The sequence below is a fragment of the Schistocerca gregaria genome, chromosome 9 (genome assembly GCF_023897955.1).
Source record: "Schistocerca gregaria isolate iqSchGreg1 chromosome 9, iqSchGreg1.2, whole genome shotgun sequence".
Classification (NCBI taxonomy): Eukaryota; Metazoa; Arthropoda; class Insecta; order Orthoptera; family Acrididae; genus Schistocerca; species Schistocerca gregaria.
Genome location: NC_064928.1, coordinates 73,562,055 through 73,584,850, shown reverse-complemented (window position 1 = coordinate 73,584,850; position 22,796 = coordinate 73,562,055). Strand labels below are relative to the sequence as shown.

At 45.3% G+C, this 22,796-nt stretch overlaps 1 protein-coding gene across 1 annotated transcript in view; it reads left to right on the top strand.

The window, feature by feature from the left end:
- LOC126292291 (potassium voltage-gated channel protein eag) overlaps positions 1-22,796 on the top strand; it is a 1,528,023-nt gene that overhangs the window by 1,440,504 nt on the left and 64,723 nt on the right. Inside the window, exon 14 of the mRNA XM_049986211.1 lies at positions 11,096-11,313. Coding sequence (XP_049842168.1) covers positions 11,096-11,313 — 218 coding nt within the window. The remainder of the gene's footprint in view (positions 1-11,095; positions 11,314-22,796) is intronic.

The following is a 22,796-nucleotide window of genomic DNA, read 5'->3' as shown; positions in this document are numbered from 1 at the left end:
ACGCCGAGGAATCCTCGCTTTTCTTTTTACGTCGCGCCGCGGCACGGGCAGGATGAAAACGCTGTTTCACACCACTCCGTGAAAACATAGATGTGGAGGGGTTGGGGGAACGTGAAGCTCCGATTTGACAGAGGAGCCATCGTCACCGCACTTGTCGGAAATCGGGGAACACGGCTCAGAACGACCAACAGCAACATCAGGTACAGAAGAGACAGGTAATGCAGTACCGGTGTCGCGTGGCATCTCCTCTACATCAGGAAGAGAACCCGTGGAATCCTCTTACTCGACCGTCTCAGCGTGGAAGAGGGGTGGTACTGCGGTAGAACACTGTAAAGGCTGGCCAGCAGGCGACGTCTCTCCGGGAACAACGGAACCCGCGGGAACCACGACGACGGGTGAAGTGGGGGACGCAGATGGAACGCACATCTCAACATCAACAGAAGCAGCTACATCCTCTCCGGTAATACTGGAATCACAATTAACATCTGTAGACAACGCATTACCGCCAGAAGGTGCACCCTCTGTCAACGCCGTGTCAGAAGGAGACTGGAGTGGGGCGTCCTGGAAGTCTGTACCGTCCTCAGTCCGCCGGCGGTTGGCGAGCGCTGCAGGAGCCGTCGTCTCCTCGTGGACAGAGGTCGCACTGGGACGCGTCGGTAACGGTGGAAATCCGCGAGGAGTAGGGTGTGATGTTGCCCCTACATCGCTTAAAGCTCAGACTCACTGACAGCTGACTGCCAAGTTACTATGTCTGCTAACGTTGAAGGAAGATGTTTTTCATAAGACGACGTCAGAACATTAGTACGGCGCGGGCAATCAGATCTGAAATGACCTCTTTCGTTACAGAGAAAACACGTTTCTTCTTGACCTGCATACGCAACATGGATTGGGTAACCACAAACATTTAAGTGGCAAGAAATATGTCCACAGTCCGGATACCATTATAACACTGGAAGCGATGTTCTGGTGACCAGCGTTCCCATCGGATATGACGTATTACTCCAAACAGAAGCAACGCTGTTGTGAGAAATGAATCGTCCACTTCAGGACAAAATTTCAAGGAAGACTTGACTAACGGAACCATCGCGATGTGTAAACAACACTTTAGAACCAACCCGGGAGAGAAGTCGTTCAACTTGAACGGGGTGATAAAATTTCGCAAAGAATGCATACAAATCAGATGGAAGCAGTATCTACCTGATCAGGTGTAACACGGTTAACATCAGCCAACCGATCGTGAATTTGTAAGGAGCCAGGTTGAACATGACGCGTACTCTTGTCCAAACTGAAACGAACAATACCTCGACGACGAACAGATTTAGGAGACTCGACAGACACCATGGCGCGGGCAGAAAACACCGCCGCCAAGAGGAAAATGACAACAAACTCCGCTACGCAACTACGATGTGACTCCGGCCGATACAGCAACCAAGAGACAGGAAGCTCTGCAGCACAGGCGGAAGTTAAGGACAACGTGCTCGCTCGACGCGCAGGGCGACATTGCTCAGTAACCCTGGGTGCGACGCACGGCGCCTCTCTTGTAGCGCCTGCACCTGTAGATGGCTCAGCACACCCACAATGCTCCCGCGTTCACTAGGCGATCTCGTGACGAAATGCTCTACACTTCGTTTCAGCTCCTCCAGCGACTATAACGAATGCAGTCTGCCAACGTCCGGTCTCTCCAGAGCCCTCCCACTCTTTGGTGCTGTACGGAGAACGAGGACTCTTGTGAGAAAACGTGGTGCCCCTCCTATATCCAATTCTGTCGTTGGCCGCACCATTGTTGACGCGCCTCTCCAGCTGCGGCGCTGAGGGAAGCTGGAACAATGATCACCGTTGCGAGAGTCGGTGATGCTCCAGACGTTGCCGCTCTGTCTGTGTGGAAACGTGTCATGCTGCAAAGAAGCCAGTTTTCTGACTCAGGTACGTGACGTGTCCTTATAAATCCATACGGCCGACGACTCTCTGTCGCTAGTCGCTTGAGGCCGTTGAGGTCCCGAATGGAGTTGAATATGATCCGCCTGAACCCATCGAACCCAGATTTTTAAAAGAGTCAAAGGATCCCGACCAAAGGAAGCAGCAATAGCGCAGAACGATACTCTGCACTTTTGGAAGATCTTGATTCTGCCGCTGTCGAATTAAACATGTGCCGCTGGATGTATCTCCTTCATACACAAGGCGCAACACGATCCTGTCCCAAACTACAGTGATTAAAACACGGTTTGTGAAATATGGCGATGCTACTGTCTGCCTTGTATGTTACTGTAGAAATATTGATCTTTTATATACCCAAATATGTAGCACATTTCAAGAGAATTTGACGTTTGTTGCACGTGTTATTGATGGTGTTGGAATTTTGTAGGCTAGCAGTGTAACAGTGCACGTTCCACACACATTAGTGTGATCACATCTGTATTCGACGTCAGTTACAATAACCAGTCAGACGACAGATGGCAGCACTAGCAATGAACTGTGTACGAAAAATGTTGGAGGGGACACGGACAACAGTACAGTCGCTGTAGTAAGGAAACGCACCGATTTATCTCAAGTCCAAAAGGGCAAGATTCATTGGCTTTGGGGTCAATGCTGTAAACTAAGTTTGTAAACTGTGGCTGAAGTATATCGTGGGTGGCAAAATGTTGCTATCCAAAACTGCCACCAAGGCAACTGTAGTGCAGTGCGGGCCATAAATGATAGCGGTGAACGATGGTTACAGATGTCTATGGGCGAATAGATGTGCGACTGTTCAGCAACTGACAGCCCAAATGAACCAAGGGGGTACCAGCAGTGTCCGCTCAACGATCAGTCTGCAGACGTTGGTGCTCGTTTTGGCCACCGCGGTAGGCGCCTGATTGGCGCACCCATGCTTACTGCTGCTCATCGGCGATGAAGGCTGGAATTTGCGCACCAGCACCGCAGTTGGATGCTCACTGAGCAGCGACAGGTGACCTTTTCAGACGAATCACGTTTTACGCTCCATCGGAGAGATGGCCGTCGGCGTGTACGGCTTGAAACGTCTGAAAGCAAACACCCTGCAGCAATTGTCTGAAGATTCCACGCCAGAGGACTTTCCCTGGCTGATCTCATCATTCTGGAAGGCACAATGGTTCAACACAATTTTACATCTGTCCTTGGGAACCATGTCCACCCCTCCACGCAGTTTGTTTTTCTTCAGCACGGTGGTACCTACCAGTAGGACAATGCAGAGTGTCAGTTTGCGGTGTACATCCATTGTTCCAAGAGCAGCGGGATGACTTTACCGTTCTGCCCTGACCACCAAACTCCCCGGATGTAGATCCAATGGAAAATTTACGAAAGGACCTTGATCGGGCCATCTCCGCCATGGATCCTCAACCAAGATACCTAGCACAGCTGACCATGGCACTCGAGTCAGCATGGCTCCACGTCTCTGCTTGTACCAACGGGAACCTCAGTACAATCTTCCTGTACATATTGCAGAACTTAATGTGACTGTACACTGTATATTTTGCAGATGAAAGTACTGATTGTTTTGTATAAGATATAGGGTAGCTCATGGGAAGTAGTACATATCAATTTGTTTTACCGAGCCGCGCAGCTGCTATCACACTGGACTCGCATTCAGGAGGACGACGGTTCAAACCCGCATCCAACCATACTCATGTAAGTTTTCTGTGATTTCCCTAAATTGCTTCAGGCGAATCCGGGATGGATCTTTTGAAAGAGCACAGCTGACTTCCTTCCCCATCCTTTCATAATCTACTGGGACTGATGACCTCGCTGTTTGATCTCCTCCCCCAAATTAACCAACCTCCTAACCATTTGGTTATTATGAGTCTTAGAGTATTTCACGACATTATAACCTATAGATAACTATTCTACACACGTTTCCATTACTTAAAACCCAAACACAATTTTACTCGTATTTCGTGAAAAGTACATCACTCAAATAGCTCCCCTCATTGGCGATCACTTGCTGAAGATGTCCGTGGAGGCTGCTCGTTACGTTCTCAGTCATTTCTTGAGGAATTGTCTCTGGCTCTTCCTAGATTTCGGCTGTCATGAGTGTTGTGGAATTACCATAAAGAAGTATGTTCTTGAGACGACTCCACGAAGTAAAAATCAGGGACGATGAAGTGATGTCGCTGGTCATGGGATAGCAGCGAATCGTGAGACTAATTGAGCTGCAAAATGGTGCCTAGTGTAGCCACTGTCGTTGACCCTTCAACTGCTCTGGACGTGTTACCGCGTGCACGGTCACAGCACACAGGGACAGGTACAAAGGCGCGTGCGTTAACACGTCCATAACACTTACAGCGTTAAGGACAGTGCGGGCTGCAGAGTGATCTTGCTAAAACCATGTGTCGTTTAGTCGCCAATGTCCATGAACCAAATTATTAATCATGGCCGCATACCGCTCAAAACTGACACTCTCTGGCCCAACGAATCCAATGAACTGTCCAAGAACACACCATGCGATGAACTTCGCACTATCCAGGGCCTTTTCATGAATTAGCTGTCGCTTTGTGTCCGCGGAAATGTCAGAGTTTTATTTAGTGACAAACCCATTCAGATGAAAATGTACCTCATCAGACATCACAAGGTTTCTCAGAAATGCTTCATTCTGCTCAATTCTGTCCAGTAATGATGTGCACAAATTGCTCCTACTCACTTTCTTTGCCGCCCGTGACTATCTACTTTCAGCTTATCAGGACAAAACTTTAAATGCTGTTTGACAGATGTGCAAGGGACTTGTATTGTTCTGAAATGTCGACGGACAGATCGGCATAGACTTCGTTACAACGCTGCAGGAAGTCTTTGAATATTTTCCGGCTTCGAAACTGTCATTTAACGTCCATTTGGTTGTAGAACACGTCTCACACCTTTGTTTTATCGAAATGGATGTCCTCTTGTGTGGAACACGGAAATGGCTGTCCCTTCTACAGCTCCTTGTGCATTGGACAGTCACAACACTTTGCACATGACGAAACTACTCCAGTGATTCTTTCACTTGTTAGTGTTCTAAGGCTGTGCCACAGTCACTTATGGCCCAGGTGTTTTAGCACACTGTAACAAAACCCAAACGAACTACCTCAGTACGCACCTGCACTGACCAACTTTCCATATTGAACTGAATGGCATACTGGATGAGTCCACCTAGGTGCGGTAGATGGCGCGAGCACACCTACAGCTTAGCAGGGTGGTGAAATGAGAAATGTACCCGTGGGCCACTCTGTAGAACCTGCCATTGCCCAACTTAAATTGACTGCTTTGTAGTGTTTTGGTCTAACTTTGGAACGCAATATAGAAGCGATTGTGGACTCGTCATGTCGTTGGAAGGATCCGGCCGTATATGATACCAGATCTCTAAATTACTGACCGGTGGTTTGTGGGTGTGGCGTGCGGTAGCGTCCCATACATCAGCGTGAATTCACTGCTCTGCTCTTCAAACTACTGTAACACGATTGTGGCCTCGTGAGATGGAAGGTTGTCCCGCTGTAAAATGCCATCGCTGTCATGGAAGATATCAGGCAAGACAGATGTAAGTGGTCTGCAGTTGCGCTCACTTAGTGCACAACTGCGAAGGTGCCTTCGATTACTGGCACAGGTCCCACGGAAGCCGAGATCAATGTTCCGCATAGCATCATACTACCTCCAGTGACAGATGTCCGCGACGCGGTGTATCTTTCGAGCAGTGTACTCTGCCGTCATTTGTTCCACAGACCGCTGGCTCTGCTTTGCAGAGTGTGCAGAGTGGATGAGTTTTGTACCTCCACGTTCCATGATGAAGTGTCCACGTCTGAAAGCTTATCCCTTCTTGGAGAGCCCAAACATTCTGTCCTTCATCAAAGTAGCTTATGTCAGTGCAGCCCGTATTATTGCTAGGATGATTCACCATCTGTCCCTAGACCCTGGTCTGCATATGTACTCATATACCTCTGATGCTTCTTAATAACACATTTTAACATATTGTATAATTAAAACAGCCTTTTTTAAAAATTTTGAGTGTCAGTTGTAGGAAAATTGTCGATGCTAAGGATTTTCGTTAGAGTTTTAAAATTGAACACCCTAAAAATAACAGTTGTTGCCAGTTTCATTTAGAAACCTATTTTCATTATTTGTGTACGTTATTGGTAAGTATAACGGGCGGCCAAAACTTGCCATCCGAGGCATGTGCCGTACAGAACCGTTATGCCACTTAGGCAAAATCGCTGTGAGTGTTGAGACAATCATCCCGCCGACGCACCCGACTGAAGATATCTGTTTGATAAAACAACGTGACCTGCTACGTGAAGAAATCTGTAAATGCTGCACATCCTCGTCCGACAGCAATCGTCTCCCCTTCAAGGCCTTTTTTTAAGGGTCCGAAGAAGTGATAATCGCGTGGGGGAGAGATCAGTGCAATAGAGTGGGTGCTGGGGCGACTCCTACTCATCCGTAATGGATGAGGCGGTCTCCCAGATCGACTGGCGACCTGTGCGGAACTCGCCGCAACACTCCACAATGGCGGTCTGCGACAGACGTGCCCCCACCCCCCCTCCTATACTTTCTTCATTCTCCGATGGCCGTCTACCGGTGCTTGTCCTTCGGCAGCCAAGAGAAGAAAAACAGCATGTTGCTCCCCTCTGGACTCATTTGGTAACAACGTTGCCAAGGTTTCCACATTTACCCCACGTATGTGTCAAGGCTTTCTTTTTCCCGGAGCAGTGCCGCAACTCGATGTGGCGTGGGCTCAACAAGTGGTGGGAAGCCCTGCACCTGCAGCGTTATTGAGCCATGCTGCCTCTCTAGCCGTCCGTAATAGCGAAAGTGTCGCCTGTGCGGGATTTCGCGCACAAACTGACATCTCGATTATGTCCTATAAATGTTCGATGGGATTCATGCCGGGTGATCTGGGTGGCACAATCATTCACTCGAATTGTCCAGAGTGTTCTTCATACCAATTTTGCAAAAATAGACATAATGTCTGATGGGATACCCGAATCACTGGTTATACAATGATACTTATAATCCGTATTTATTGCAAAAATGTTTATTCACATGACCGGTTACGGTTCCTCTAGAACCCTATTTTAACGTGCTTTCGTAAATCCGACGTCAAAATAGGATTCCGAACAAATAACACGCGAAAGCTGTAGCTCCGGCACAAAACATGTAATAGTAGGATCAAATTTCGGGATTCAGATCAAATGTGATGGGTGCTGTAAACTACACTCCCGGAAATTGAAATAAGAACACCTTGAATTCATTGTCCCAGGAAGGGGAAACTTTATTGACACATTCCTGGGGTCAGATACATCACATGATCACACTGACAGAACCACAGGCACATAGACACAGGCAACAGAGCATGCACAATGTCGCCACTAGTACAGTGTATATCCACCTTTCGCAGCAATGCAGGCTGCTATTCTCCCATGGAGACGATCGTAGAGATGCTGGATGTAGTCCTGTGGAACGGCTTGCCAAGCCATTTTCACCTGGCGCCTCAGTTGGACCAGCTTTCGTGCTGGACGTGCAGACGGCGTGAGACGACGCTTCATCCAGTCCCAAACATGCTCAATGGGGGACAGATCCGGAGATCTTGCTGGCCAGGGTAGTTGCCTTACACCTTCTAGAGCACGTTGGGTGGCACGGGATACATGCGGACGTGCATTGTCCTGTTGGAACAGCAAGTTCCCTTGCCGGTCTAGGAATGGTAGAACGATGGGTTCGATGACGGTTTGGATGTACCGTGCACTATTCAGTGTTCCCTCGACGATCACCAGAGGTGTACGGCCAGTGTAGGAGATCGCTCCCCACACCATGATGCCAAACACGCATACGACCATCATTCGCACCAAGTCAGAAGCGACTCTCATCGCTGAAGACGACACGTCTCCATTCGTCCCTCCATTCACGCCTGTCGCGACACCACTGGAGGCGGGCTGCACGATGTTGGGGCGTGAGCGGAAGACGGCCTAACGGTGTGCGGGACCGTAGCCCAGCTTCATGGAGACGGTTGCGAATGGTCCTCACGATACCCCAGGAGCAACAGTGTCCCTAATTTGCTGGGAAGTGGCGGTGCGGTCCCCTACGGCACTGCGTAGGATCCTACGGTCTTGACGTGCATCCGTGCGTCGCTGCGGTCCGGTCCCAGGTCGACGGGCACGTGCACCTTCCGCCGACCACTGGCGACAACATCGATGTACTGTGGAGACCTCACGCCCCACGTGTTGAGCAATTCGGCGGTACGTCCCCCCGGCCTCCCGCATGGCCACTATACGCCCTCGCTCAAAGTCCGTCAACTGCACATACGGTTCACCTCCACGCTGTCGCGGCATGCTACCAGTGTTAAAGACTGCGATGGAGCTCCGTATGCCACGGCAAACTGGCTGACAGTGACGGCGGCGGTGCACAAATGCTGCGCAGCTAGCGCCATTCGACGGCCAACACCGCGGTTCGTGGTGTGTCCGCTGTGCCGTGCGTGTGATCATTGCTTGTACAGCCCTCTCGCAGTGTCCGGAGCAAGTATGGTGAGTCTGACACACCGGTGTCAATGTTCTTCTTCTTTCCATTTCCAGAAGTGTATATATAGAGCAGGCTGGTAGAAAATTTGAAACCAGATTCAGGGAGCACACCTACTCTCAAAACAAAACATCGTTTGTTATGTATATGGCTGCCTTAAATCACTCAGTTACGAACATTGAACTAAATTCAGATATCCTACGTAGAGCTTGTAAGGGATGGTTTCTTAACATTTTGGAAGCAATAGAAATGTACACCCACAAAAATAAAGATCCGGATTTAATCCTCAACTAGGAAACCGAGTTCAATAATAACGCCTATTTTAGTATTTATGACGACTTACTGAGCTGATCACTGTTGCGTATACAAGTCCAAGCTGTTGCCTGGTGAAACAGCTGGAAGACGCGTGCAGCGCCTGGCGTCGTTGACGGGGCCCTCCTACACGGTCCTCTTACCCACGGCGATGGACGTCAGACGACTGAGCGGCTTGCGGCACTACATTGAAATAGCGGGAACCACGGAAGCAGACCTTGGAGGAAAACAAGTCTACACCAGCACCTTGGTTATAGAAATCTCCCTTTCTTTTTTGATCGTGCAAAAATGATAGTTTTGCTGTGTATTTTAATTTTGACAGGTACACATTTTAACCTTGACATCTACATTTTAATTAACTATTTTTAGAGATAAAAGTAAATTATAAAAATCTACTTAGTGCAGTATGTGCATATGTAATGTAACAAATGTACCAGACGCCACCTGTCGGTAATAGTTTTATAATTAATATAAATGATGTGCACTCTGCCAACCAGTTTAATGTGACGCAGCTATGTCTGGAGGGGTCACTCCCGTAACCGAAACTGCAGCTACGTTCTGGTACATCTGATGTTGATCGGATAGCATGAAAAAGGTTTGCAGTTGTGAAATAGTATATTAGTATCATTATCGTTTCAAATCTAAAGATGGTTCTAGAGGAACGGAAACCGGTGAGGTGAATAAACATCTTTGCAATCAAGACGGGTTATAATTAACACTTCGTACCAGTCACGAACAATTATAGCCTCGTAACATGGCGCATTGGCATTCATTTAAATTCCATCGTTGTTTGGTAACTTGAAGTCCATGAATGGCAACGAATGGTCTCCAAGCAGCCAAACATAACCCTTTCCAGTCAATCATCAGTTCAGTCGGACTAGAAGATCAATTCCACGCCATGTAAACACAGCCCACAGCATTACGAAGCCACCATCAGTTTGCTAACTGCAGTCCACGGCTTCGTTGGGTCTCCCCCTTACTCTAACCCTATCATCGGCTCTTACCAACTGAAATGGGGACTCATGTGATCAGGTCTTCTAGGCTCCAATCGACAAGGGCACGAGCCCAGGAGAGGCACAGCAGGCGATGTTGTGCTTTTAGCAAAGGTGCCCTCGTCGGTCGTCTGCTGTCACAGCCCATTAACGGCAAATTTAGCCTCACTGTGCTGACAGATAAGTTCTTTCTATGCCTCACGTTGATTTCTGTGGTTATTTCGTGCAGTGTTTCTTGTCTGTCTGCACTCTCATCTCTACACAAATGCTGTTACCTTCGGTCGTTAAGTGAACGCCGTCAGCCGTTGAATTCTCCTTGGTGAGACTTATTGCCTGAAATTTGGTATTCTTGTCACACTATTGACACTGTCGGTCTTGGGTATTGAATCACCTAACGATTTCCGAAATGGAATGTTCCATGCGTCCAGCTCCATCTACAACCCTGCGTTCGAAGTGTGGTGTCACCACCAGACACCACACTTGCTAGGTGGTGGCCTTCAAATCGGCCGCGGTCCGTTAGTATACGTCGGACCCGCGTGTCGCCGCTATCAGTGATTGCTGACCGAGCGCCGCCACACGGCAGGTCTAGTGTAGAGAGACTGCCTAGCACTCGCCCCAGTTGTACAGCCGACTTTGCTAGCGATGGTTCACTGACTACATACGCCCTCATTTGCAGAGACGACAGTTTAGCATATCCTTCAGCTGCGTCATTTGCTACGACCTAGCAAGGCGCCATATTCAGTTACTAAAATGTATTCTGAACAGATAATATTGTGATTCATGTACCTTCAAGATCGACGTTCATCATTAATGGATTAAAGTTAAGTATCAAACTAATAACGTTCGCTTTCTGAATTCTGATTCCTTGTCATGTTCCAGACGTCACGTCAGTATAGTTCATCCCTGCTCACGCCAGCCTGCGTGAGCTAAAACGCGTGCATTTCGGCCTCCTCTAGTAACACGGTGTTGGCTCTTCTGCCAACACAACACAAAATCATTTCATACGCGCCGTGCAGCCACAGTCAGTCGGAAACCGTTTCACGTGAATCACCAGAGCACAAATAACAGTTCCGCTAATACACTGCCTTTTTATACCATGTGTACTCGATACTGCCGCCTTCAGTATAATTGGTTATCACTATCCGATAACGCTTGTCACTTCAGTGTATAGCTTGTAACGGCGATACTACGACCTCTCGGTGCTGCTAGATGAGAGGTTATAAATAGAGAGGTGCGCATCAGTAAATAAGTAGGCCCATCACAGGGAAGCGCCTGCATGTGACTGTGTGTGATGGCGTGTGCAGGCGCTGCCGCCGCCGTCGCCGACGACGACGGACGTGGAGAAGGGCGAGGGCGGCGTCACGACGCCCTCTGGGGATGCGTCCTGCTCGTCGCCGGCGCTGCGCGTCCCCAAGCTGTCCAGCGTGGCCGAGCGCCACGACTCCTCCTCCACCAACGCCGCCAGCTCCAGCAACACCAACGGCGCCAAGCCGCACCGGCCCACCACCATTCGTGCCTCCAGGTACGTCTCCCACCACATTACTCACCTACAAACTAAACTAAACCTGTCCGAACAGGGCTCTGGAGGCCCAGGAGTACGGACCGACCGCCGTGTCGTCCTCAGGCGACAGGTGTCACTGGATGCGATATGGAGCGGCATGTCATCAACACATTTCTCTCCCAGCCGTTGTCAGACTTCATGGCTACTTCTATACTGGCTTCACAAGGGCTGAGTGCACCCCAACAACACTCCCCTACCAGACAGTAAATATCAGCAATGGTGTCTTTGCCCATCGCCATACATGTGTCTGTATGTATACATAACACAATCGTAGCCACTGTCTCTGGGCACACCAGCAGACATAACTGTGAGTTCCCAAAAGATCACGTACCTGCAGGTCTAAAATCACAGCTCATCAACATGCATCTAGGTAGGTACCCAACACAAAACTCACCTACCATTACCAAATTACGGGTACCGTCTCATTGGCCACCACCATACATGCCTCCATGTGCCCAACAGGTCACTTACCTACTGGAATCAAATGACAGCAGCTGTTTCTTGTTTCACAAGGATATATGCTTCTAGCTACCCAACACAAAATTCACCTTCACTGCAAGCATTGTCTCATGCTTCACCACAATAGACGACTCCAGGTGCCCACCAACAGTTCACTTGCCTACCAGTACCAAATTATGGGGACTCTTTTCCGACCATCCTACACAGCACGCTCTTGTCTCAAAAATAATACTCCTCCGAATTCCTTTTTCCTACAACACCGTATGAAATTGAAGATATTATTAAAAAAGAGTCAAAAAGATTTATTCTGCAGGGTATGATCTGATACCCTGCTTCTTACTTTATAAGTGTTCAAATTACATCAGTGAACCCCTGTAAAATATCATAAATACCTCATTTCTAGAGGGAACATTTCTAAACCAGCTAAAACTTGCTAAAATTATACCTCTCTACAAGAAGGGAGAGAAAACGGACGTGACAAATTATAGGCCAATTGCTATACTATCTGCCTTTTCAAAAATATTTGAATACTGTATGTTAACTAGATTAGAAATATGTTTACATTCTAACAACATAATCACATCTTCTGAATACGGATTTTGGAAAAATAGGTCCACCACACATGCTCTGTTTCCATTTCTAGAAAAGTGCTCAAGTTTCGTTACCATAAACAACCTGCTGTCGGTATATTTCTTGCTCAGTCCAAGGCCTTTGACATGGTCGACCACAAGCTGCTGCTCATGTAACTCCATAAGTATGGGATTAGAGGTGTAGCCCACAATTGGTTCCATAGCTACCTTAGTCAAAGAAGACAATGTAAAGAAATAAGTAAATCAGAGACATTCGGGCACTGCAGGTCAGATATACTACATACAACAAATGGCGTCCCTCAGGGATATCTCCTTGGCCCTGTTCTTCTCGTATTGTTCATAAATGATCTCCTAGAATATACCAAATGCCAGCTCCTTTCTATATGCGGACGAGACAAATATCCTGATAACCAGTAGAGGTGACACACTGCAAGATGCAGTTAATGAAACTACTTTTCATTTACAATCGTGGTTTGAAGCAAATAGACTACTCATAAATACTCAAAAAACTGTAAGTAAGCACTTCCATACTAGACAAAATCTAACCCCCTTCAGTGCAGCAATAGATATCGGCAAAGATGACATTACGAACAGGCAGGACACCAAATTTCTTGGACTTTCATCAGTAACACACTAAATTTGAAACCACATATTGAGGCATTGTCAGAAAAGCTTAGTAAAACCTGCTATCTATTACGATCATTAAAAGACACAGCCAGTGTAGATACCTTGAAGCTGGTGGACCATGCCCTGTTTGAGTCTGTCTTGAGCTATGGCCTAATATTCTGGGGAAAGAGCTCTGATTCTCTCACAGTTTTCAAGTTACAAAAACAAGTAATAAGAATAATTAAATGTAAAAAAAAGACCTAAACACTGTAAACCACTATTTCTACAGCTAAAAATCCTGCCACTGCCATTCCTCCATATGTTGGGACTAGCTTGTTTTACAGTACAGCACTTGGACGCCCTCGACAGAAGTGCAGACTGCCACACACATGACACCGGAAACAAAACCCAGTTACAAATTATAGCCCACAACACAAAATTATATGTGAATGGGGTTAAATGTATGGGCATTAAAATATACAACCACCTCCCAACAGACATAAAAACAAGCAAAAACCCAAAAGTAATGAGAATTAAATTAAAGGAATTGCTACTAAATCTCTGTTTCTTTCCGTACATGAATTTCTTGAAACAAAATTTTAATTACTTGCAATAAGCTGTTTATTCAGTTGTAGGTGTATCTAATTAGTAAGACAATTTAATTATTGTATGTTATCTATATTCTGTCTGTATCTCATATATGTATTCTGCTAGGTGAACTATGTACCACAATATTTTAATTACTTGTAATAAGCTGTATATTTACTTGTAGATATTTCTACTTAGTAAGATAATTTAATTATTGTTCGTTACTCATATTCTGTCTGTATTTTTTATATGTATTCTGCTATGTGCAGTATGCACCACCGTTATCTCTCATCACACACCACCTTTTTTATATTTTGTCTATATATCCTCTATGTATTCTGCTATGTGAGTTATGTGCCACTACTGTCATCTCTTGTCATATACCATCTTAACATAATTTTTCAAATTGGCTTGTCCTATATCATGATGTGCTTTGCTGTACAAATTGTATGATCTAGAGGACCAATAATAAATAAAATAAAATAAAATCTGGGAACCAAACGTTTCTATCACCTACTAAGGCGACTTTCTATCTGGCCCACTACCAGGTACTCAGCATGTCATTTCCTAGTGATACCAAATCATAGTGATTGTCTCTTGGCCCACCACCATACATGCATCTGGATTTGCAAAACATCACTTACCTCCTGGTATCAAATCACAGTGACGGTACATTGTTCTCTAAGCATCTAGCACAAAACACACCTACTGGTACCATATCACAAGTACTGTCTGATGCTCCACTACACATGTCTCCTGGTGCCCAACAGGTCGCATATCTACTAGTGTCAAATCACGGCAACTGCAGCTTAGGTCTTCACCATATATGCCTGTAAATATGCAACAAAAATCTCATCCTCTGGCACGCTTCACAGTACACCACCATACATGTCTCCAGGCGGCAAACAGGTCACTTTCATTCTAGCACCCCATCACTTGATCCACCACCATAAAAGCATCTCCCTACATGCTTATGGGCCGCCAAAACAACACTTTGTTCCAAGTACCAATTCACAGAGACTGTCTCGTGGTCCATCAACATTCATACCTCTGTATGCTCGTGCCAATGTTAGTGATGGAGAATGCCCAACAGGTCGTTCCTTTTTCCTCCTCACCTCTGATATCTCTTTTCCTAGCTAGATTATTTTTTTATCTCCCACTGCCACGTTGCTCTTATCTCCATCTTACTGTTTCTTTCTTGTAACTGTACCTTTCTGTATTGTTATTTCACAGTCTTCAGTTTTTCATTAGTCCTCCTTAACTGTTTAGTTTCTCACCCCGTGATTTTCTCCCATCTAATCATTGTCTTTTCAGCCTTACCATTGCTTTTCCTCACTTCTGCAGAGCTTCCATCTCATATCTGCCTTGAATTTTCCTAGTCTCATGATTGTCTCACTTTTTTCTACTCTATATGCAGTCCTCATCATCTCATTTTTATTTTTTATATTTATATAAGTAATCTGTACAGCCCATACCGAGTTATGTGACATCATGTGTAAGTCAGTGCATCCATTTTCAAGAGAATCGACATTCAAATCCTCATACATTTATTCAAATTAAGTTGTTTTATTTCCGTATGCTCACAGTACAAATGACAGTACAGTACAGAGAAACATAGTCAATTTCCTTCCCTAGCCTCTTCCAATCTAAGCTCATGTTTCATCTTTGATGACGATATCGCCAACAAAATATTAATTCCTAATGTTGCTTCATTGTTTATTACCGCTTCTTATTTGTTTCTTTCTTATAAATTCATTGTTTCTTCTTCAAAACATTTTTTGCAACCCAGAAACCCTGTTACGTTTTCCTTCATAACTACATTGCTTTTATCTCCCGTTATTACTCTAGTATTACTGAGTCTTCATTATTTACTTTATACTCCAAAGAAAGGAGGTGTTGACAGATGTGAGAATTACCGAACCATGAGTTTCATAAGTCACGACTACAAAATACTAACGCGAATTCTTTACAGACGAATGAAAAAATTGGCAGAAGCCGACCTCGGGGAATATCAGTTTGGATTCCGCAGAAATGTTGGAACACGTGAGGCAATACTGACCCTACGATCTTAGAAGATAGGTTAGGGAAAGGCAAACATAAGTTTCTAGCATTTGTAGACTTAGAGAAAGCTTTTGGGAACGTTGACTGGAATACTCTATTTCAAATTCTGAAGGTGGCAGGGGTAAAATATAGGGAGCGAAAGGCTATTTACAATTTTTATAGAAACCAAATGGCAGTTATAAGAGTTGATGAGCATGAAAGCGAAGCAGTGGTTGGGAAGGGACTGAGACAGGGTTGTAGCCTCTCCCCTATGTTATTCTATCTGTATATTGAGCAAGCAGTGAAGGAAACGGAAGAAAAATTCACAGTAGAAATTAAAATCGAAGGAGAAGAAATAAAAACATTGAGGTTCGCGGATGACATTGTAATTTTGTCAGAGACAACAAAGGGCTTGGAAGAGCAGTTGAGCGGAATAGACCGTATCTTGAAAGGAGGGTATAAGATGAACATCAACGAAAGCAAAACGAGGATAACAGAACGTAGTCGAATTAAGTCGGGTGATGCTGCGGAAATTAGATTATGAAATCAGACACTTAATGTAGTAAAGGAGTTTTGCTAGTTAGGAAGCAAAATAATTAATGATGGTCGAAGTAGAAAGGATATAAAATGTAGACTGGCAATGGCAAGGAAAGCGTTTCTGAAGAAGAGAAATTTGTTAAAATCGAGTATGGATTTAAGTGACAAGAAGTTGTTCTCAAAGTATTTGTTCGGAGTGTAGCCATGTATGGAAGCGAAATTGGACGATAAATAGTTTGGACAAGAAGAGAATAGCTTTCGAAATGTGGTGCTACAGAAGACTGCTGAAGATTAGATGGGTAGATGACATATAATGAGGAGATATTGAATATAGTGGGAGGGAAGAGAAATTTGTGGCACAATGTGAATAGAAGAAGGGATCGATTGGTAGTCAATGTTCTGAGGCATCAAGGGATCACCAGTTTAGTACTGGAGAGCAGCGCAGAGGGTAAATATCGTAGAAGGAGACCAAGAGATGAATACACTAAGCAGATTCAGAAGGATGTAGGTTGCAGCAGGTACTGGGATATGAAGGAGCTCGCACAGGATAGAGTAGCATGGAGAGCTGCATCAAACCAGTCTCAGGACTGAAGACCACAACAACAACAACAACCCGATTATTGGTTTCTCGAAACCTCTCTGTTTATTTCCTATTCCCACATTATTTTCTCTTACTCCTAGTTCAGTTGTTTCCCATTAATACATTTTATGAAGGATGCATTAAACGAACAGCTACCGAAGACCGTGCCGACACACTGTTTGCCTTAATTGATTTTGTCACGTAACTGAAACTCATGTTAAGAGTATATTGACACGATTTGTTTGGCTTTAATTGGTTCTTTTACAGTCTTCTGACTGGTCATATGCTGCTCGCCACGAATTACTGTCCCGTAATGTCCTCTTCATCTCAGAGTACTCTTGCTATTCACGTCCTCAGTTATCTGCTGGATGTATTCCAATGTTTGTTTTTATGTACAGTTTTTGCCCTCTAGAGATCCCTCTAACACCGTGGAAGTTATTCAATGATGTATTAGCAGGTGTCCTATCTTCCTAGCCCTTCTACTTCTCAGTGTTTTCCTTTCCTTGCCGATTCTGTGGAGTACCTCCTCATTGCTTACCTTATCAGTCCACCTAACTTTCAACATTCGTATATAGCACCACACTGCAAAGGCTTCAATTCTCTTCTATTCTGGTTTACCCACGGTCCATGTCTCACTACCATACTATGCTGTGCTCCAAACGTACATTTTCAGAAATTTCTTTCTCGCATTATGAACCATGTTCGAGTTCTCTTGGCCAGAAATCTTTGGTACTCGCAAAACTCACTGATCAAATCCCAGAGCGTACTTCCCGCTCACGCAGAATCTTGAAATTTGGCAAGAAACAAGTTTTTACATTACAAGTAAAGAAGAGAAGAAAACAGGAAATTATTAATTTACAACTATGTCACACTAAAGACATACACTTTTTGTCGGTTGTTATTTGACTGTCTCTCTGACCGTCTGTTAAGACTCATTTTCTCATGAACGGCTAGACGTATCAAGCTAAATTTATGTCAGATACTAAGGTCTATGGTTCCTTGGCGTTGTGAATAAATTTAAGCTTTTAAGTCAGTGCTGTCCAGAGATAAGGCCATTTGTGTCACACATTTTAAAGTTCGCAAGCTCACTCATCAAAACCTGTAGAGTACTTCCCCATGACTTGCAATGGTTAAATTGTGACAGGAAGCAAGATTTCGCGGGTCAAGTAAAGGAATAAATACCAAAACTGATAATTTGTAATTACGTTCCACGAAAAAAATTTTTTTACAGTTATTATCCCTCTTGTTTTTCCGTCTGTCTGTCTGTTTGGTCTTCTCAGGAAAGGGTGGACGCGTCAAATTGAAATCTGTGACATACTAAGCTCTACGGTCCGTTTGCAGAGTAAAGCATTTAATCTCTTAACCCAGTGACATTAAATGGTACGGATATTTGTGTCACATATTTTGATACTCGCAAACGTATTCATCAAAACCTATTTAGTATTTCCCCTTGACCTCGAATAATGAAAATAGACAGGTAGCAACGTTCCATGGCACAAATGAACGAACAAATTTGGAAATTGTGTACTTGTAATTACATCACAGAATAATTTTTTTTTGTTATTTGTTGTCTGTCTCTCTGTGTGTCTGTTGAGGCTCCTTTTTGTTATAAAGTGGTAGACGTATCAAGCTGAAAATTATGTCGTATACTAAGATCTATTGCCCCTTAGTGGTACGAAAACTTTAAGCTTCAAAGTCAATCCAGTCGAAAGATATAGTCGTTTGTGTAAAATACTTTGATATCTTGGCAGTATCGATAACAGGCGAAAAACGTCGAAATTATTGGTACACAGGATTGGTGAACCATCTTAATACGTTCATAATTAATTTTTTTAAGGAACCCTGGGTGCACGTGTCCTACTCGCAATTATCCGGATTCTTCATTTACGAGTGTCTTTCCAATGCTGACTCTTTGCGTTCTCAAGAGCTATGCTGCTGGGCTTGGCCATATGCTCGATTGGCTGACTCATATTTTTCTCATGGCCAATCAAATTATTCTTCACTACCATTGTGAAATATTTTTGTACACCCCACAATTCGCTTGGTAGGAAAGGAATTACGTCACTAGGCAAGCTCCATGTCGCCATTTAACAACAGATATCCTGTGTCCTGTCCATCATTCGTCACCTCTTCCTCCTCTGCTGACATCTTCTTTCCAGGTCTGCGGTCGTACCCCTCTTGACTCGGTTTGAGAGGAAACTCAGACGGTAAAGAGGCTTTTATAAGAAGCGTCTCGTCGTCTGACACACAGCGAAGTCTCGTCTCCAGTTTGACAAACAATACAAGTTATTTGAACCTGCACCTCTTCCACAATTCTCACAAACACAAAAAATAATTATGGGGGCGGGGTAGGAGGGGGGGGGGGCGAAGCGTCCCCTCTTTCGTCAGCGTCAGCCTCTGCCTCCCATAGGGGCAGAAAGGGTCCAGGGACGGCGACACCCCTATCTTCGGATCCATTGCAACGTCTGATGACGAATACGTTAAAACATACATCGTGATGTCATTTTTAACATACCCTGATCTTGTCTAGTTATTAAGTGGAAGGTCATTAATTGTATACACTACTGGCCATTAAAATTGCTACACCAAAAATAAATGCAAATGATAAACGGGTATTCATTAGGCAAATATATTACACTAGAACTGACATGTGATTACATTTTCCCGCAATTTGGGTTCATAGATCCTGAGAAATCGATACCCAGAACAACCACCTCTGGCCGTAATAATGGCTTTGATACGCCTGGGCACTGAGTCAAACAGAACTTGGATGACGTGTACAGGTACAGCGGTCCATGCAGCTTACACAAGATAACCACAGTTGATCGAGACTAGTAACTGGCCTGTTGCCACGAGCCAGTTACTCGGCCATCATTGACCAGATGTTTTCAATTCGTGAGATATCTGTAAAATGTGCTGGTCAGAACAGCAGTCCAACATTTTCTGTATCCAGAAAGGCCCGTACAGGACCTTCAACATACGGTCGTGCATTATCCTGCTGAAATGTACGGTTTTGCGGGGATCGAATCAAGAGTAGAGCCAGGGGTCGTAACACATCCGAAATGTGACGTCCACTGTTCAAAGTGCCGTCAACGCGAACACGAGGTGACCGAGACGTGTAACCAATGGCACCCCATACCATCACGCCGGGTGATACGCCAGTACGGCGATGACGAATACATGCTTCCAATGTGCGTTCACCGCGATGTCGCCAAACACGGATTCGACCATCATGCTGCTGTAAACCGAACATGGATTCATCCGAAAAAATGACGTTTTGCCATTCGTGCACCCAGGTTCGTTGTTGAGTCTGTGATGCAGCGTGAAGCGTAACCGCAGCCATGGTGTCCGAGCTGATAGTCCATGCTGGTGCAAACGTCGTCGAACTGTTCGTGCTGATGGTTTATGTCTTGCCGTTGGGATCCAGCACGGCGTCCCGTATTACCCTCCTGAACCCACCGCTTCCATATTTTGCTAACTCATTGGATCTCGAACAATGAGAGCAGCAATGTCGCGATACGATAAACCGCAATCGCGATTGGCTGCAATCCGACCTTTATAAAAGTTGGAAACGTGATGGTATGCATTTCTCCTCCTTACACGAGGCATCACAACAACGTTTCACCAGGCAACGCCGGTCAACTGCTGTTTGTGTATGAGAAATCGGTTGGAAAGTTTCCTCGTGTCAGCAAGTTGTAGGTGTCACCTTCGGCGCCAACTTAGTGTGAATGCTCTGAAAAGCTAATCATTTGCATATCACAGCATTTGCATATCACAGCATATCACGTCATCTTCGTGGTGTAGCAATTTTAATGGGCAGTAGTTTACATCTGGCGAAAAATACGTAGTGAGCTTATTTCTGTGTTGGACGTGATCTGTTGTATGTCATCTCTAATAAACTTCTGATAGTTGAAAAGCTACAAACAGTAATATACTGTCCAGTCACGTTAATGTGATCCCCTGTCAGAAGCCTGAATAATCACCTCTTGCTGTGCAGAGACCTGCGAGACCTGCAGGAAGAGAATCAGTGAGGCTCTGGAAAAAAAAATGGTTCAAATGGCTTTAAGCACTATCGGACTTAACATCTGAGGTCATCAGTGCCTTAGACTTAGAACTACTTAAACCCAACTAACCTAATGACATCACACACATCCATGCTAGAGGCGGGATTCGACTCTTCGAACGTAGCAGCAGCGCCGTTCCGGACTGAAGCGTCTAGAACCGTTCGGCCACACGGCCGGCGAGGCTCTGGAAAGTACCGAAAGGTATGTACAGCCGCTCCAATTTCAGTGGCGTTGGCAATGGTCCAAGTTTGTCGATTGATGTTTCACGGCGCAAACAGCCCGATTTAGGTGGTCCAATTGAAATCTCGGAGAGGGGAGTATGGTGAACTCATATTGGAGCGTTTGAAACAACGCACATACACTTCGATCTGTGTGACACGTTCAGTTGTCCTGCTGGTAGATGCAACCGTGCTGAAGAGACACAGACTGATTGTAGGGGGGGTGCACATGATCCCGGAGGATAGATGCATACTTGTGGTCGTACGTTGTACCTTCCAGAATGACGATGTCACCCACAGACCATAACGCTTCGTCCTCCCTTGTTTTAAGACGTTCCACACCGAAACCTCCAAAGGCCATTTGTCCAATGTTGCATAAAACGAGATTCATATTAAAATCTACCTATCAGCACGCAGTGGGCATCCAGATGCGGTATTTGCGTGCAAATTCCAGCCTTCATTGCGGATCAACAGCGGTCTGCATGGGTGCATGAACCGGTGCCTGGTGCAATGGCCTATATGCAGTAACGTTTGCTGAACTGTCGTTGAGGAGACGCGGTTCGTCAGGGGGGTCAGTTCCTCAACAGTTGCACGTCTACTCGCCCGTACACGTCTATTCAGGAGTCGTTCATTCCCATCATCTATGGCCAGTCGTGTATCACAGTTGCCCCGACGCCAGTGTTGCATAGCACCATTTTGACATGCATGCTGTACGCTAACCACGGCAGCACGCAAGTAGTTTAAAACTTAGCCGTCTTCGAAATGCTTCCATCTTGGCCCAAAAGTCAATCATCATGCGCTTTTTGGATATCACATAAGTAGCTGCTTTTCCACATTACGACAACAATTGCACTGTTTTCCGTGTCCTGTCACGATTTATGTACCCTCCACTGCTGACGTCTGTGAGTGGTTATTTGCACGTTGAAGTCGAACATAAGCAATGGTAAGATTAATGTGGCTGGACAGCATGTATGTAACATTCAGGCGGGTGAAATTATACAGTGCACATTTCAATTTGTTCTGCCAGAGCCAAGGTAGCCTCCGAGGGCCGGCGACCCATATTACACCACAGAGGATGGGGCTGTCTGTCGATGGCGAACAAAAAGCACCATGGTAAACACCGGCTATTTACATACAAGATAACGGAAACAGACATTACAAGCACTACTTCCTGAGGGGGAGCGTGAGCCATGGCCTGCGGGAAGTATCACTACTCCAAAACCTGACTGCCTGGAGACAGCTATTTAGGGGCTAGAACCAGCCCTGAAGTTCAGTTCACTCCAGATGCCGAGCTCGTAGACTTTGACCACTGAAGATTACGTCTACGTTTCTGAATTGGACTTTTACTAGTGTGTGTTAGCAGGAACCCTTGCGAAAAATTATAAGTTAACTTTTCTTTGCCTCGATTAGACTTTTACTGCCATTGTTATTGTTACCTTTCGTTTGTTGTTCAGTCATCAACCTTGTAAACTTACATAAATAAAAGTGGTCTTAGTGAAACATTGCGAATTGTTACTCAGAACACAGTAGTCAGCCATTCGAGTGGATGACGGCGTATGCGAACACAACCAACAGCTTCGTGTAACGAGAAATAGGATCTATCCAACCAGGCAACACGTTCCCACTGACAACTTGGATGATCCCATCCCCAAGTGCCATCGTGATTCATGAACTCACTGAGCCAACATTGCAAAAAGAAGGGGTTGGCTGCAGCAAAGCCAGTATTGACAATGTATAGGAACTGTGTGCTTCGAAACCCTTG